The sequence below is a fragment of the Pseudochaenichthys georgianus genome, chromosome 4 (genome assembly GCF_902827115.2).
Source record: "Pseudochaenichthys georgianus chromosome 4, fPseGeo1.2, whole genome shotgun sequence".
NCBI classification, from domain to species: domain Eukaryota; kingdom Metazoa; phylum Chordata; class Actinopteri; order Perciformes; family Channichthyidae; genus Pseudochaenichthys; species Pseudochaenichthys georgianus.
The window spans coordinates 14,740,466-14,757,988 of NC_047506.1; the positions used below are offsets into that span (position 1 = coordinate 14,740,466).

The 17,523-nt window shown below is 41.8% G+C and overlaps 1 protein-coding gene and 1 long non-coding RNA gene across 2 annotated transcripts; both read right to left on the reverse strand.

Moving 5' to 3' along the window:
• Window positions 1-1,211: 1,211 nt before the first annotated feature.
• LOC139433707 (uncharacterized) lies at window positions 1,212-10,921 on the reverse strand. Its single transcript, XR_011643096.1, has 2 exons — window positions 10,186-10,921; window positions 1,212-9,554 (listed from the first exon to the last, which is right to left on the reverse strand). It is a non-coding gene; the product is annotated as an uncharacterized lncRNA (long non-coding RNA).
• A 276-nt stretch (window positions 10,922-11,197) lies between these two features.
• On the reverse strand, window positions 11,198-16,423 carry LOC117445555 (protein ANKUB1-like). The gene is made up of 6 exons (XM_034081297.1): window positions 16,334-16,423; window positions 15,855-15,995; window positions 13,177-13,393; window positions 12,696-12,810; window positions 11,729-12,571; window positions 11,198-11,279 (listed from the first exon to the last, which is right to left on the reverse strand). The coding sequence occupies exons 1-6, from the start codon at window positions 16,421-16,423 to the stop codon at window positions 11,198-11,200; spliced, it is 1,488 nt and encodes a 495-aa protein (XP_033937188.1).
• Between the last annotated feature and the right edge of the window lie 1,100 nt (window positions 16,424-17,523).

The window sequence follows — 17,523 nt, forward strand, 5'->3', positions numbered from 1 at the left end:
CTATCCTTCTGGACAAAAATCTCTATTACTTTTTTGTAAAAGTCCTCCTTATCTTCTTGTAGTTTCAAAAGTCTATCATAAATCTAATCTAATCTAATCAATAGATTTTTGATTCTAAAATGATAAAAGTAGGGTAGACATGTGGATATTATCCGGCTGAACAAAACGTACATTTATCTAACAGCTACGTTTCCCACAGATCTTATTTTGAGCTATTTTCTAAAATCCTATGGAGAAATCTCGTTGCTTATTTGTGGAGGGAAGACATGCGCAGCTTACTTCCGGGTTTTAGGACGCCTCACTGCAGCTCTCTCGTCTCCTCTTCACACACCACACTTTTCGCGGCACACGTACTTACAGCCAATCAGCTCTGAATTATGTGAGATGACGTATGGTGGGGATGGCAGCACGTTGCCCCTATGGTCATTATTTTTTGCCACACACATTAAATAGGACAATACTCTGAGCATGCGCAGTGTAGTTTTTGCAGTCACCGTTCGCTTAGACAGTCAGAGGGAGGGGCAGGATCAGGTTTTGTCCCACATGGCTCTCAACAGCTCAATAGGCACACACTGTTGACACTAATTAGAAGAACACATACTAAAACAGCAATGTACAGACGAATCAGATGATTAAACATGATCTTATTTTTTGCATTTTGTTGTAATCATTATTTTAATACTTTCTGCTGACACTAGGTGGGGCTGTGCCCCACCTGCCCCTAATGACCAGTCGCCACTGCTTCTTTTAATGTATTCATATATTTTTAAATAAAAGAGCAATTCTCAATCCTATTTTGCTTATTTTTGATACAGTTACAATCATTGGAGTCCTTTTGGTAGAAAAAGTGGACAATTTTTCCAGATTTAACATCAGCATAGCAGAATACAAAATATATCCCTCCCCTGGGTGTTGAGCACCTGCATGGAAAAAGCAGTCCCTTTTCTGTTTGCTGGTTTAAGAGAGAAAAACAATGGGAACCAAAGCTTGCTGACTATTACTGCCTCCAGTTTCGCAAATGCTTAAAACAACTCATAAACCTCTTCTTAAATTGTAATCAGAAAATTGTTTATTGATGTTCAACTACACAAATAGAGAGGGCTGCAGTCAGCTTTGTTACTAAATTTTGTTATGGAAATCTGGCTCCCAAACACGGCTCTGGAGAGTACAAGTCAAATGATAAAACAAATAAATGGTGAATCAAGCAAAGCTGTCTTTTGGTTATTTATTTGAAGCTTCAAATACACGACATAATAATATATTGTCACCGGTCGGGCAGAGTATGGAAAGTCTGCCCAAGAGTGCGCAGAACAATGGAAAAGCAAAGGTTATATAGAAAAAGGAGTGGGAAAGAGAACAATCTGGGTTCACACAGTCAGATTGTTGATGAGACACCGTTTGGCCTTGCAGATAGCATAACGGAACTTTGTGTGACTGTGTATGAGTCTCCCAGTCTGCTGAAACAGCTGTGGCCTTGCAGAGACTGGGAAACTCATAAGAGAATATAATAGAATAATAATGGTAAAAGCACAACAAGAGGAAATAAGAAGCATTTGGTTTAAACATATGAAAGACATAATAAGGATAATAATAAGAATGATAATAATGAAATTTTCCACTACATTCCCCCCTTTTGATCATACTTGATCAATAGAAAAAAACAAATGATAGGATAGACTGATATAACACATCAATGAATACCCTCCATCGCTGGTTTAAGTAAACACATCACAAATATATCATAGAAAACTGGCTGTTTTTGTGGAGGACAGACTCCAATATAATGTAAGCATAAGAGAGAAGATACACACATGATTATATTGATGAATCGGAATCAGACTCTTCTGATTCTAGCTGATCTATCTCACTGTGGCGCAAAGGATTGTCTTGTAATGGAATAGTAGTATACTGAACGAAAGCTGAGGACACCATGCTGGAAACGCACTTCTTCAGTATTGGGATAATCAAACAGGTACAACTGATTAATAGGCCAAAAATGATCGCCAGGGGTGTAACTATACTAGCCAGCCATGCTTTCCACCCGCCTGATGTAAGCCAGGCCCACCAGTCCCAGGCCCCTGCGTTGGATATGTCATCAGCTTTCATGTCAGCTAACAGGTTGTTAAGATGCAGCACGGTGTCAGTGATGTTCTTGGTGGCGTCGGGAATGTAAGTGCAACAGGAGTCACCGATCACATGACACAGGCCACCCTTTGAGGCGAACAAAAGGTCAAGAGCGAATTGATGCTGCATGAGCATGTTCCTAGAGGCTATTATGAATGGGGTCAATGCCTGGAAGCCTTGAGTCGTCTCATAAGTCAGATTCTCTAGCCGGACGTGTAAGGTATCTATTTTATGGGCATTGTTTACTGTACCCCACCATGGGAACAGGCCACCCATGAATTTAGCTCCAGCGGACGTCATATCTCTTTTTACCTTGTGGTGGTCGGGGTGTTGGAACTCTGGGTAATGATGTGTCGTGTGCATTAAGGACGTGAGTACAGTGACTGCTGGATTCAAATCCACTAGAGTGCATGTCCCTATCCAAAGGGGAGCCAGAACTTGATAGAGCTTGTTGCCGCACAACCAAACGTAATCTTCTGGCGCGCTAAACCCAGAATCACTGGGCCACGCCAGTTGGAGGGAAATATGTTTAACATCAGGGAATGCTACATTAGAAAGGATTCTCTCAGGGGCACCAGATATGTGACAATACGAGATTTTGTGAGCACCGTCACCGCATGTGTTCCGTAGGATGCGAGTACAACCAGTAGTAGTGCCTAGGAAAAAATAATGTGGTGTAAGAGACGTTTTGTGGTAAACTCTCTGGATGCAGAGGTTGTGTTTCATCCCTCTCAAATGACTAGGGTGCACATGGCTGACGGGTTGGTACTTTGCGTATGTGGTGTCAAGCGTGGATGCACGCAAAGAGGAGTCAGATCGATTGCTGCATGGTGGGGGAAGCTGCCTAGCATAACGCCACCCGGTTACGCTGTCTTCATCCTTGATGGGCTTTGTCAGAGCCATAAACGCGCAGAGGTGTTCAACCTGGGTCAGAGAGCGCGGACGAACTGGCACGGACATTGATGAGTCCTGGGGGAAAAGAGTGCATGCATAACATGACCCATTTTGTCCTGCGGCCTGCAAGAATGATCTCAGAGTGTGCCACCAGACGTTACCGGTGATCCCATTACTGGTCTGACACACATCAATGTTGCTATGGTCGTTATCGCCTATGTATAGATTAAATGTAGATGTACCTATGGATGTCAACAGTGGCGTCAAAGGTTGCTTACGCTTTTCCGGGGTCTGAGTTTTGGGCGCGATGTCTATGTAAAATGTGCCACACGGGTCGGCGCCGGATACATACATACAGACAACAAAATAACCCTTGTCTGATATCTGGGCAGCCTGTAGTTGCAACAGGATAACGGGGCTCGATGAATTGACCTTGGAGATAGACAATCTCCCTTTGATGTTTGTTTTGTCGTCCCATAAGGTATAACCCCAATCGGTGTGCGCGGTGGTCCATAAAACAAAAGTCCAGCCCCCCGAGCAGTGAGTGGCGGTGTAACTGTTACTCTCGACATAGCAAATGTAGGCGTCTGCCCCCCCCCAGTTTCTTAGGGTCGGGGCAATGCATGTAGTTGCACGGGTCTAACTGCACTGTGCTATCTTCCCCATCCCTTAGAGTAATGTTACCAATCCCTGTCTTGACCAGCCCCTCGACCCATGTGGTTCGCCCTGCTTTCCCCCGCCCCTCGACCCATATGGTTCGCCCTCCTTTCCCCATGAACCTCTTAGATACCTCGATTTTGGCTGACATGCTGTATGCTGACCCTGGATACATAAAATATAGGACTAGTCCTAACACAACTATCATGGCAAGTATGCAGAGGAACCATTTTATGATTGTCCAGGCTCTCCAGTAGCATTCACATTGCTCACGGTTGCGTTGTCGTCTCTCCAGGCGAGCCCTCATCACGAGGGGGAAATGTTCCATGGAGTGTGTGTGTGTATTCTCTCGGTCGATTTCGTGACCCGGACCGTCAGACTTCGCACACTGATAACACAAACGAGGAACCAGAGAGCATATGGAACCGCTCAGCTGGCACTCGCTCGTGACACCTTGTGTGTAGTGTGTTTTGGTGTATGTAGTGCAAGTGTGGTGCTGGTGGTGACTAGGACACGTCACTTGCTGTCATCTGTTGGTGACTCGGACACGTCACTTGTTGTCATCTGTTGGTGACTTGGACACGTCACTTGTTGTCATCTGTTGGTGACTTGGACATGTCACTTGTTGTCATCTGTTGGTGACTTGGATATGTCACTTGTTGTCATCTGTTTCTATCGTTTCTCCTTTCCTGTGACCACGACCTTGCAGTGGCTGACGTGGACCCATGTAGCTCTCTCGGCGACCTTGACCGCTGTCTGGGTGACGAGAAGCACCTGGTAGGGACCTTGCCAACGATTGGATTTCCAGCCCTTTCTCCGGAAATCCTTGACCAGCACGAAGTCGCCCGGTTGAAGGCGGTGAAGCGGACCAGTGGCAGGGGTAGGCAAGGCTGCGGCTACCTGACGTCGGATGTCTGCTAAAGTGGATGATAGGTTAACACAATACGACAACATAGCATCCTCACACAAAGTTGTGGAGGGAAGAGGAAATCCTGGAGCCTTGAGTCCAATCTGTGGAGGTGCCCCAAAAAGGATTTCAAATGGGCTGAGTTGACTCCGTGTTCTTTTCCGCATCCTCATGTACATCAGCACAATGGGCAGAGCTTGTGTCCATGACAGACCTGTGTCTGCACAGCATTTTGCTAGTTTGTTTTTGATTGTGCCGTTCTCTCTTTCCACCCCACCCCCACTCTGTGGGTGATAAGCACAATGCTTTCTGATGTCCATGCCCATGTATTCTCCTATCTGCGTAATGGCCTCATTAGCAAAATGTGAACCGTTGTCACTAGAAATTTTGTCTGGTAGTCCCCATCTAGGAATGATTTCCCTCAGTAATGCCTTTGCCACAGCATTTGCTGTCTGTGCTTTTACTGGGAAAGCTTCAACCCATTTGGACCACATGTCGACCACCACTAAGCAGTGCTTCTTCCCCTCTGATGGGCTAAGCTCAATGAAATCCAGCATTAGGTGCTCAAATGGCCTGGTGGGAGGTGGATGTGCTCCGGGTCCTGTAACCTTTACTGGTCTACCAGAATTTTGCATGATGCAGATTAGGCATGCTTCACAGTGCTTTTGAGCTGTTACTGTGAATCCCCTTGTGAACCACTCCTGATTTATAGACTCTAACATCCCCCCTTTTGACACATGATCCCACCCATGTGTCAACTTAGCGAAATGAGGGAAAAAATGTCTTTGGGCCAACCCAGATGCTGGATTTTAGGTCAAAAACAGCCCCAGCAGCCTTCCATTGAGCCTTCTCAACTGGCGTAGCTAGCTGCTGCATGGAAGTCAGTGATGACATTTTGTCAGTAAAGGAGGAGACAGGGATTTTAACAAATGAGTGTGCGTGAGGTGCGAGAGGAATCAGGCCTTTGCGGCTGAGTCAGCAGACGCATTTCCTAGGGAAACTGGGTCTGTACTGCTTGCGTGTGGGGCACATTTACAGACTGCAACCTCAGATGGGAGCAGAATGGCGTCTAGTAAGCCTGCAACCAGCACATGGTTAAGTACTGGTTTGCCATCAGATTTAAGAAATTGTCTACACTTCCAAATAGCCCCAAAATCGTGTACTACCCCGAAAGCATATCGTGAGTCAGTGTAAATAGTCACGGTTTTGCCTTCTGCAAACGTGCAGGCTTCAGTTAGTGCGATGAGCTCTGCTGCCTGTGCTGAGAGGTGGCATGGAAGCGGTCCAGAACGGAGAACAGCAGAATCTGAAACAACAGGAAAAAAAACAAAAAAAAACAACAAAAAAACAAACAAATAAATTAGTGCCCCCTTGGTCGCGAGAGGCAGACCCATCAACATACAAAATGAGGTCAGCGTTGGTCAGAGGAACGTCTTTTAAGTCCAAACAATAAAAACCTGTCTGTCTTTAAGTCCGGTCTAGGTGTGCACACAATGGAAATTACGTCAACTGTCTTCAGGCAATATTCAAACTAAATGAAGTCTCTCCTTTTGAAACATCATGTGTTGAAATAAACACCTGCAGTTCAAAAAAAATAAAAAATGAATTGCCTAATATTTTTGTTGTGGAATCAATTAATTTCTTTCTTTAAAGGCAAAAACATGAAAAAGCTAAGAGAAAAACCCTATTGAATACAATATTATTTGGAGCAACTTAATTTATAAATAGTTGTCAACTTAAAAACATGTGTTCATGTTCAACATGTGGTAATTAAGTACATACAATTTAAGATTATATTTAAATAATACGGTAAAACAAGTTGGAACTTTGGAGTAATCAACTTAAAAACTTGTGTTTATGCTACCAATTATTAAGTGAGTGGTAATTGAAAACACCTCTGATTGTAGAGGAAAAGCCTTCTCCCCTAACCCAAATAACTTTGTTGCTTTAACAACATTTCAATAGAAGTTGTCTTAACTCAATAACCATCGATGCAACCTATTGCCTTGATTTTCTTTGTTAAGCCAAGGCATTTGTTGTTAGAGTGTACGTAGACTGGGCCTCCCATATAACCTGGCTGAGCCGATATAAAAACCAATCAGCAAATAACTTTTCAATACATTATTGATTACTATTTTTGAGGTACTTTTAGGTTGGAAGTGAACATAAGTCATAGGTACATGGTGTACTTTTCCTTCACTACATGTATGTAATACCTTTAGTTACTTCACAGATGTGGATGAATGATGTGAAATATAATCAAGTGTTGAATCAGACTTTAGTTCCACCTGGAGTAAATCCACAAGCTACTCTGCAGAATAAAAAGCCATTCAAAGTAGCTGCACCTTCACCAGCTTTGAGAACACTTTCATGATCAATCATTATAAAACATATCATATATATTATTCTGAAATGGACCAATCTGCACAACGACTACTTTTACTGTCTTTACTTTCACTATATTTTTATAATACTTTTCTACTTTTACTTGAAGAACATTTTGAATGCAGGACTTTTACTGTAACACTCTGTACAAGTACTCTGTACAACACTCAAGTACAAGATCTGAGTACTTATTCCTTTACTCAAGTACAATATCTGAGTACTTCTAATTTCACTACAATATCTGAGTACTTATTCCACTTCTGGTAGTGTATTAGTCTGAATTGTAGCTACAAAATCACACAGAGCTGCATAAAAATAGAATAATATGTACACGTGTGTACAATGATTTGTAGGTAATTTTGACTACTCAAGACACCTCACTTATACATCTTCAAAGTATTGGCTTTCAGAATATTAAACTTGTTTCGGCAAATTCAGATGATAAATACAACTTTGAAGCTTGTAACGGCATAATTACAAGCAGAGAACGGACTAATGTAACGTCACAGCAAGCATAACAACAGCCGTGTGTTATGAACACATACGCAAGAATGACATCATCTGTTGCTTAGTGACTTTTTTAACATTTAGTCTTAACACAAACGTGTGAATGTGTAAGGTTTACCATTATATTCAAATGTGAACAAAAATTGACTGTCTTTGTGTACCGGAACACTGAAAAATGCATTTGAGACATCTATGGCAGTAAATATGTTGCAGAGGCTGGAACTTTTGGAGTAATCAGATAAGAATTCCGGACGAGCGTGCATGCACAGCTGCATTTACATCGTAAATCCTGGACAAATCTCCACTCGTCAGGAGGTTTGTCTCTGATCTTTTTGACAGGAAACACTGGAATCGTTACACGGAATAATGACCCCTTGTTTAAGCAGAGAGGTAAACACTGGCCATCAACAGCTTCACGTTTCAATGGGTACGGTACGTGAACGTGGACATTAACCCTAAGTCATATCTGTGAGCTGCCCAGAGTGAGTATGGCACATCTGAAAGCGCGGCAGGAAGCTCAGAGATATGAGAATTACCTTATCCTCAACCAACAGCAATGTGCGCAGAACTGCTACGTTCGTGCACATTTTCCTTTGATACACGTCACGTGACATAGAGTACATGACATATTCTGTGTGTGTAGGTGCCCAATCAGTGACTGACTCCCAATCCTTAACGATTGGACCCAAATCCCTCCATCTATCAGTGGGGCCCCCTGGCTAGTGAAATGTGTGGACCGCCCCTGGGATTTGACACAGCTGGTTGTGTCTTGTGTGTGTGTGAGTCTAACAGAGATAGTGCTACCCAGCGAATTCCAATATATTTTTAAATATGAGCTCATCATTCACACATTCTAACAGTAAAACTCTCATCATAGCATTTACACGGATCTTTCAACCCCGTTAGCAGTACAATGCAAAATGAGAAGTTTCCACACAGCAGGTGGAAAACCACGTTGACCAGTCAAACGCAACAACTCCTGAAAATCAGGATATGTCAGCAGCCCATTGATACACATTCACCAGTTCTTTATCATCAAATGACACTTTTTGAACCATCGTAGGAGATGGCTGTCGGACTTTAAGACCCTCATTTGTGGAAAAATGAGGTCCAAGCCGAACCGGAGAACCAGATGATAAAATAACTGTTTTTTACTGATGTGGGAAATGGATTACTGTCAACACCGTTATCTCCACTCTGAAGTGGTACAGAAACTTCTCCTTTTCATAAACCCAGCATATGAATAAATCTATCACTACATTTGCATTCAGGCAAATCTACCCTTTTTTTTACCACAGAATGTGTAGCCCCAGAATCAACCAAAAATGTGTGGGACATTTCTTAACGCAAACATTCACTGTCATATTTCAAATATGTACCCTTTTTAATTACAGACATGTCCTCTAATTCTTCTAATTTCTCAATAGCATGTATGATGCGTGTGTGTGTGTGTGTCACTTCCCTGGTTAGATGCTGCTTGGCATGGGGTCCGTCTCCCCCGACCGAATTCCTTCCTCCTTCACTCCCTCCCTCGACTGTTAGTTTGAAGAATTGTCTTTGTTGTGGTCCGATTTATCCGATCAAAAGTTCTTTTTCTTCTTCTCGTGTGGGCATTCAGCGAACCGATGACCCGTCTGTCCGCAGTTAAAACAGCGATTGTAGTTATTGCTCCGGCCTCGGAAACCCCCTTGTCTGCCCCGGCCATCACTTTGGGTCCAGGTGGTTGTAATAGCCTGGACCATGGTCAGCTGGCCAGGGAAAGCAGGGCATGTAGTTATTCCTTTTTGGAGGTGTTCTTTTCTGTAGAGTTCAGCTTTCTTCGCGTCTCTTTTCTTTTTCTCTCTCTTGTCATGGATCTTTTTCAGTCCTGCTTCTTCTTCTTCATTTTCTTTTCTCTGTCTCTCTTCGTCTCTGCTCCCTGTCTGTGTGTCTTGCTGCGCAGCTGCTCCAGCGGCGGCTGGTATGTTGACCTCTGGTCCAGCAGCAGCAGCAGCCCCTCCAGGAGCCTCCACAGCAGGTAGCAGACGGGGGGAGGAAGGGGGGAATGGGGAACTTAGGTGAGGGACAGGGTCCCGCACGCCTGAAACCAGAGGATAAAGGGAAGCATGTGATTTATATTGTGGAGGAAACACAAAACACTTTTTATCTTTCTTTTCAGTCTTATCCTCAGCCTGTATCTTTTTTATTGCCGCGGCCAATTGCCTTTCACGGCACTCTGCTTCATCCTCCCAGTATTTTAAACACTTTCTATGAGTGTCCAGTCTCTCTAAATCTTTTACTTTAATTTTACTCTTCTTCTTCATTCCATCTTCACACTCTTGTAATTTATCCCTTAGGTTTTTGATTTTTAATTTACTCAAAGAACCTCCCTTAGGAAATCCGAACATTTCCGTCCATATATTTAATTTAGCCAGACTTTCTTCACCATATTTTGCTCGCATGACATCAACTATCGGACCCTCAGGAGGCTGTACATACCCCCTCCCCTGCTTTGCCCCCATAGCAAAGTCTTTTAAAGTGTCACCAAAACACTCCGTGTCACCAAAACACTATTAAAGTGTCACCAAAACACTCCGTGTCACCAAAACACTATTTTTCATCCGTCGATGCTAGATATGCCAAATATCTCTGTTTTCGAGCAGTCCCTCTCCTGATGTCATGGAGTTTTAATTACGTTTAACTTTAAACAATTTAGACTTTGCACATCTCACCGAGTATTGAAAGCCCTTTGAGTTCGTTGGATCTCGTGAAGTCAATCGGTTCCACCCCTCGCGCTGGTCCCCTCGTCCTGTACGTTTTATGTCGGGGTAGAGGAGGATCCAAGATCCCGGAGCAACCCACCAGCGTCCAGAGGTTTCCCCGATCAAGCATACAGAGATCCTGCCGACAACGCCATTTGTTATGGAAATCTGGCTCCCAAACACGGCTCTGGAGAGTACAAGTCAAATGATAAAACAAATAAATGGTGAATCAAGCAAAGCTGTCTTTTGGTTATTTATTTGAAGCTTCAAATACACGACATAATAATATATTGTCACCGGTCGGGCAGAGTATGGAAAGTCTGCCCGAGAGTGCGCAGAACAATGGAAAAGCAAAGGTTATATAGAAAAAGGAGTGGGAAAGAGAACAATCTGGGTTCACACAGTCAGATTGTTGATGAGACACCGTTTGGCCTTGCAGATAGCATAACGGAACTTTGTGTGACTGTGTATGAGTCTCCCAGTCTGCTGAAACAGCTGTGGCCTTGCAGAGACTGGGAAACTCATAAGAGAATATAATAGAATAATAATGGTAAAAGCACAACAAGAGGAAATAAGAAGCATTTGGTTTAAACATATGAAAGACATAATAAGGATAATAATAAGAATGATAATAATGAAATTTTCCACTACAATTTCAATTTCAACCAAAGGCAAGGCCCTCACCTTTAGATTTTATTAAACACAAAATTGCATTAATTAATCATTCACTTCCAGTAATTAAAACAAGTTTTTAAATCTGTACATATACGTACGTCTATCAATCTCTTTTTGTGCAAAAAGCTATAAAAGAAAGATACTTGGCTATACGTATATAAAGACAGACAAGTTTAATTTCAACAACATGCTAAGCCTGAGATACACTCCTCAGTTGTCACTCTGAAGGATTCTTCGTTGTCCACAGTTATTGAAGCAGCTGATGGGAGATCCACCAGTAGTTTGTTTGATGATGAACATATCTGGATCAGGCCATGGTATGGACACGCTTCCTGATCAGGGTCCGGGCAATGCTCAGCTGCTTCAACCAAGGCTTTTCTGTAAAGTTACTGCATAAGAGAAACATGCATTAACTCAATAAAGTAGGGCTGTCATGTATTTCTTTAACATATATATGTCAGTATCAATCATGATGAATTGTTAGTGTGGTGAAATAACCAAAAAATGAGGCAGTTGATAGCCTATATTTAATTTCTTATTAGAGAAACTACAAAAACGTTTTAAAAAATGCTTTAATATGAAAATATATGTAACGCCTTTAACTTAATTTTTGTCAGAATATTTTATAAGCCCATCAGTAACTAGAAACGGACAGAATTACAGACAGAAAATATGTGTGGTTTAAACAAATTGACTGTACGAAAAACAGATTTTGCTTAACTGACCCTTTGCTGTGAACCTCAAATAAAACTGTATTTATGTGACAAATCTGTTTTTATTGCATAATGAAAACCATGTTATAACCTGCTAAAAGTGTATCAAAAAAAAGTATACAGACCTGGCTACGGTCAAGTAGTATGTGGCTTTTTCTCTTGGTGTTGTGCTGGACTTCAGAAATGCAGTCAGAATATGGGGAGATGTTGGCCTGGGAACTCTGTCTCTGGAAATGGGTGGCAGTATGCATTTCCTTCTCAATAAGCTGCTGTCATCCTGGCAGATTCCATCCAATAGGCAAGCTTTCTTACTTTTCACATCTTGTTTCTGATTTTTTTGCATCTCTTTAAAGTCACCTAGACTGGGGAGATGTGAAAGTAAGTTGCTGATGGGAGGCAAGGGTTGCAAAGCTTTGGCCTTGATTCCTCTGCTTGGTATTGTTACAGTTTTCCTGGATTTGGAAGACATATATGGCTGGTTGAAACCATCCACCAGCAACTTATCCCCCACCCTGGCTTTGAAAGCAGCACTGTACTGGCATTGATTGGAGGCTGCCCCTTTCTGCCCCAAACTCACCCAGCGTTTTAACTGGAGGTAGATACGCATGGGCAGGGATACGGTTGACAGGGACACTACTGAGCACAGCTTGTTTGCTAAGTATTGCGCACAATCCCTGCTACCATGCTGAATAGCAACTTTCAAAGGATCCCGACCTCCAGGGTCCCTACAAGTCAAGCTCAAAAGGTTCTTGGTGATGAAGAGTTTGAGGATGAGGAGGTGGTTGCGCTCTACAGCTATGTGGATGGGACACTTTCCGGTGTCTCTATGGGCGGTTTGCTGGCACCACTGGCGGTACGGATGGACCCCGACTGGTTTGTCAGCATGCACCCCTCTCTCCAGCAGCCAGCCTGCCAGATCCAGGTGACCAGAAGAGGCAGCGATGTACAGTGCCACCTGCAGCTGAAACCTGGAGAAGCAGGTCAGAAATTATTCATTTTAAGTGTAAAATTGCACTCTGACTTTATGGATAAAGTGAAAGACAACAGTTATGTTGCACTTGTATTTGAATGATTATGAATGGAGTTTCTGACCTCATTAACGGCTTCTTCTCTGATAGGTGGATCTGGACTGTCAATCTGTGGCCAAGGAGGCAACTCAGGAGGAACTCCACCCACCCATCCCAGGTATCCAAACGGAGAGTAGTGCCTTTGTTTGAAAAATAAAATAGTAATAACGGTTAGGATTTTAAAATAGATCTGAATCATTAAATTATTATACTATAATATTAACTTCAAAATAGAAAGCAATTATTTCTAAGAAATAAATGCTCTGTTCCATTTCTCTATTATGAAGTTCCTACCAGCTAACATTCAACACATATTGGAGGCTTAGTAGCCTACATTTCACAATTTAAAGTAAAGTAATTTAGAAGTCAAGACAAAACATGATATCTAAACTTTCACTGAATCAATCAAAGTGTTATTAGCTTTGACATTTAAAAAAATAAGGAGCTACGTAGCACTCACTGTACACTAACACACATCAACTGCATAAACAGAGAGCAGGCCGTACCCACTACAATGGCGTAGTCTTGCAGTTGGTTACAGTCGTAGAGCTGCACGCCCTCAGGTGTGCTCAGTCTGAAAGTGCCAACAGGGAGGCCGCTTTGCATGGACACCACAGATTTCAGTCTAGCGATGGACATATTCAGAAGTGCATCACTTCCCATGATTGGTAGAGTTTTTCCTGTCACAGCATTGAACACACGCATCACAGGCCTTCGTTCACTCTGAAAGAAAAGTATAATGGCCATGCAATTAATAAGTAAAAAGAATATCAAGACTTTAGTTCTTCTTATTCTTTCGTGTAACGTCAGAGGTCCAACTCGACGAAGAGGCTGGCTTCCGAGGGTGGTCTATATAAAGGGCAGGTGGTTATTATATGTTCGGCAGTCTGTTCAGGGTCACCGCACTCGCATGCAGCACTGTCTGCCAGGCCCCACTTCTTCATTGATGTTTTGAAGCGACCGACCCCAGTTCGTAGACGGTTTAGTGTGGTCCATTGCCGGCATGGTAGGTCGTCTCCTCCTATGGCGCCATCTCCTGGGTCCCAGATGTAGCAATGGATGCGGGAGGGCCCGGCTAGCTCCCACTCCTGCCTCCAAGCAGCCGCCAACCATGCATCTCTGGAGAGGTCCTCAGAGGTGGAATTGAGAATCTCTTGTGCTGCCTTGTTGAAGGGGAGGCGGGACTTGAGCCTACTTAGAGACTTTAGTTGATGAAACCCTGTTGTTTATCCCCAAAAAGCCGAATTAAGTGAATTTATTATTTTTATCTGGACTCTGAATCACTCTAAAAATATTGCCAGTGCAGGTGGCCAATAAATAACAAGGAGTTTGCTTCCCCTCTGTGGTTGAAATGATGTTCAATCACACAAAGTTGCATCATATTTTAAGAAACATACTATATACAGATTTGTCTTTGGATATCTTTGCTGAGGGAAAACCAGAGCCTGGCAGGCTTGTATGTATATTTTTATTTGCAAAAGCTCTGTACATGATTTACCATCCTTTAAGCAAAAGAATAGTATGTGAAATCTTGAGGACCGGGAGGGCAAACATTTATTTTTGAAATAAAAACTTTGGATGTCATAGCAAAGATACACAATCCAAGATATATACAAGTTTCCAGAGTGAAATGGACCTATATAAGGTAAGGTTGGTAGAAGGCAACTACACTGAACAAAAATATAAACGCAACACTTTTGTTTTTGCTCCCATTTTTCATGAGATGAACTCAAAGATCTAAAACATTTTCTATATACACAAAATAACCATTTCTCTCAAATATTGTTCACAAATCTGAAAAAATCTGATAGTAAGCACTTCTCCTTTGCCGAGATAATCTATCCCACCTCACAGGTGTGGCATATCAAGATGCATGATTATTGCACAGGTGTGCATTAGGCTGGCCACAATAAAAGGCCACTCTGAAACGTGCATTTTTGCTTTATTGGGGGGGTCTGGGGGGGTCCGAAAACCAGTCAGTATCTGGTGTGAGGGGTAGGATTAGGGTTAGGGTAATGTTGTGAATCGAGTGGCCTGTGTTCGTCGTCCATAACATACACCTGCCCATACCATAACCCCACCACCACCATGGGCCACTCGATTCACAACATTACCCTAACCCTACCCCTCACACCAGATACTGACTGGTTTTCGGACATCCCCAGACCCCCCCAATAAAGCAAAAATGCACGTTTCAGAGTGGCCTTTTATTGTGGCCAGCCTAAGGCACACCTGTGCAATAATCATGCTGTCTAATCAGCATCTTGATATGCCACACCTGTGAGGTGGGATGGATTATCTCGGCAAAGGAGAAGTGCTCACTATCACAGATTTTTTCAGATTTGTGAACAATATTTGAGAGAAATGGTTATTTTGTGTATATAGAAAATATTTTAGATCTTTGAGTTCATTTCATGAAAAATGGGAGCAAAAACAAAAGTGTTGCGTTTATATTTTTGTTCAGTGTATTTTATGAGAGGATGTAAAATGATGACAAAGGGACACACACACCCACGCTTACCACTGTCAGCTTTTACAAAAGGTTGCTTGGTGACAAGTCTGGAATGTTTCCCAATAATAAAAAACAACTAAAAGGGACAAACTAAAGATCTCAGACAGCAATAAACTCATTGCTCAGCAGCTGCTCGAACATCTACTATATTATAACACCGATGTGACAAACAATCCAAGGAAATCTTTGATTGAAAAAATCCCAATAAATGAATATGTAAGCAGTTACGACTGGTTTAAATAAATGATATAATAATACTAATAACAAAGAATTACAATGTTCAAATATACATTATGTGTGTATATAATATATACACACATAATATATCAAATTAATAAATTATACATTTTAACATATCTACAATACTAATTCTAAGAGAAAATGTGAAGACATTTTTTTTTTCAAGGTGGATTTCCGTGATAGTGTGAATGAGCTCTGGTGTCATCAAGCATAAACTCCACTAAATTGTTGTTGAGCAGTACAATAAATACAGACTCCAGCTCCAAGAGTAAAAAACGTAGTAAGTATTTTTCCTAGGGGGTTGTTTCTAAAAAATAATAGTATAGGCCTGAAGAAAAGATGGACTTAAGCATTCTCTCTGTGAATCATTGCAAGCTGATCGTATATACTGCAAATTACAAAATAGTTTCAACCCTTTTCATATTTGAATACCTTTATCAGGCATCGGATGGCACTGCCCCTTGTGATACCCACGTCGCACAGAGTCCAGTTCTCCCGCAGCGCAGCACCGCCGTAGCTCAGCTCCAGGTACTGGTGCTGCTTGTCATCTGAGAGTTGTACCAGAAAGTTATCCTACAGAAAGGGACACAGTGGAAATGTATGGAGCCGGATAGAGACATGAAAAACATTCTTGATAGACAATGCTCAGCGTCTCTGACTGAATTAGCTTTTTGGTTCGTCTTTTTTAAAACCTTATTATAAACTATATTATTAAGTATAGTATTATAAGTATTTACATAATAAGTTATCAGTTGCGGTCCCTTATACATGTATTCATTCATTCAACCACATTTCTAAATGTTTTTACTCCAGCAATATGTCCAAATCATCATAAAATTCAAAATACAGACAAAGCATGTCAAGAAATGAACACCAGTGATGTTCCTGGGCCACCACTGTTCAGAGCTTACCTTGATCATCTGCTTTATGGCCCCCACAGTCTGATTGGGAGAGATGTCAAAAGGCTCACAGGAGGACCCAAAGCAGATGAGGACCCTCATGGTCAGGACATCCTTCCTCCGTCCGCTTGGCTCCTCTGTGGAGTCTGGCTGGCCCGAGGAGTGTGTGCGGTGAGTTTGTGAGAGCAAAAGTCACTGTAGGGAGGGGGTTAGGAGTTGGGTGGGTTTGGGGGTAGCTACTGTGAAGATTAGGACATAACAAGTGAACACAAGACAATGCTTTGACATATAAATCATTAAATAGTTGTGCATCCTAAATGCCATTGTATAGAATTTGAAATCTTTGAGCTAGGTCTTTGTCAAAAGTCTTAAATGACTTTATAATGACAGGAACATAACAAACATTCAAAATGATACAGGCCGTTAATGTATATTGAGTACTTGAAGAAGAGATGCTTTACATCTCATACTGTGTTGCACACTATTGAGTCACAAAACTGAAATTTAAAGTAGTCTAATGTCATCTGCTCACATGAACTGCTGCTGTTTATACAACAGGCTGTTTATACAACAGCAATTATACCTCATAACAAATGCCTAGGCTCAAAGTCACAAAGTTCAGATGTAGGTATGGACTTACTTTCTTAAAGTAGACATTACACAGCCAGACAGGAAATGTTGTACATCAGCATATCTGACGGACTCAAATAAAGTACTTAACATATAATTAGAGCATATTTACATTGTTGTAGTAATTTTCTTGATTCGTGCAATAAACCATAAATGCATCAAGACACCAAAGCAAATTGTACTGTTAGTGAAAACCTATAATAAACAACATTATGATTATCAATAATAAGTTATGTACTGAATTACAATTTTCAATTCTAACACAATTTACAATATGAACAAATGAAAATGGTTTAATGTGTCAACACAGTTGGAAAAAAGTTCAAACCCAGCGGTTTGACGTCAGCCCTGCACTCTCCCTTTTACACCACTGTTTTCACATTGGAATGGAGGGTCGTTACAGTAACTTGAAATGTTCTTTGATAGTTTTACAGGGGACTGCTAATTTGCATTTGACCTTTTAAAATCTGAAGCTGTGCACATCCTTTTTGTGTTTAATCCGGGTTTGGAGCAAACAGTGACGATGTTTTCGGTGTTTCTCAAGGTTTCTCAAGGTTTCTCAAGGTTTCTCA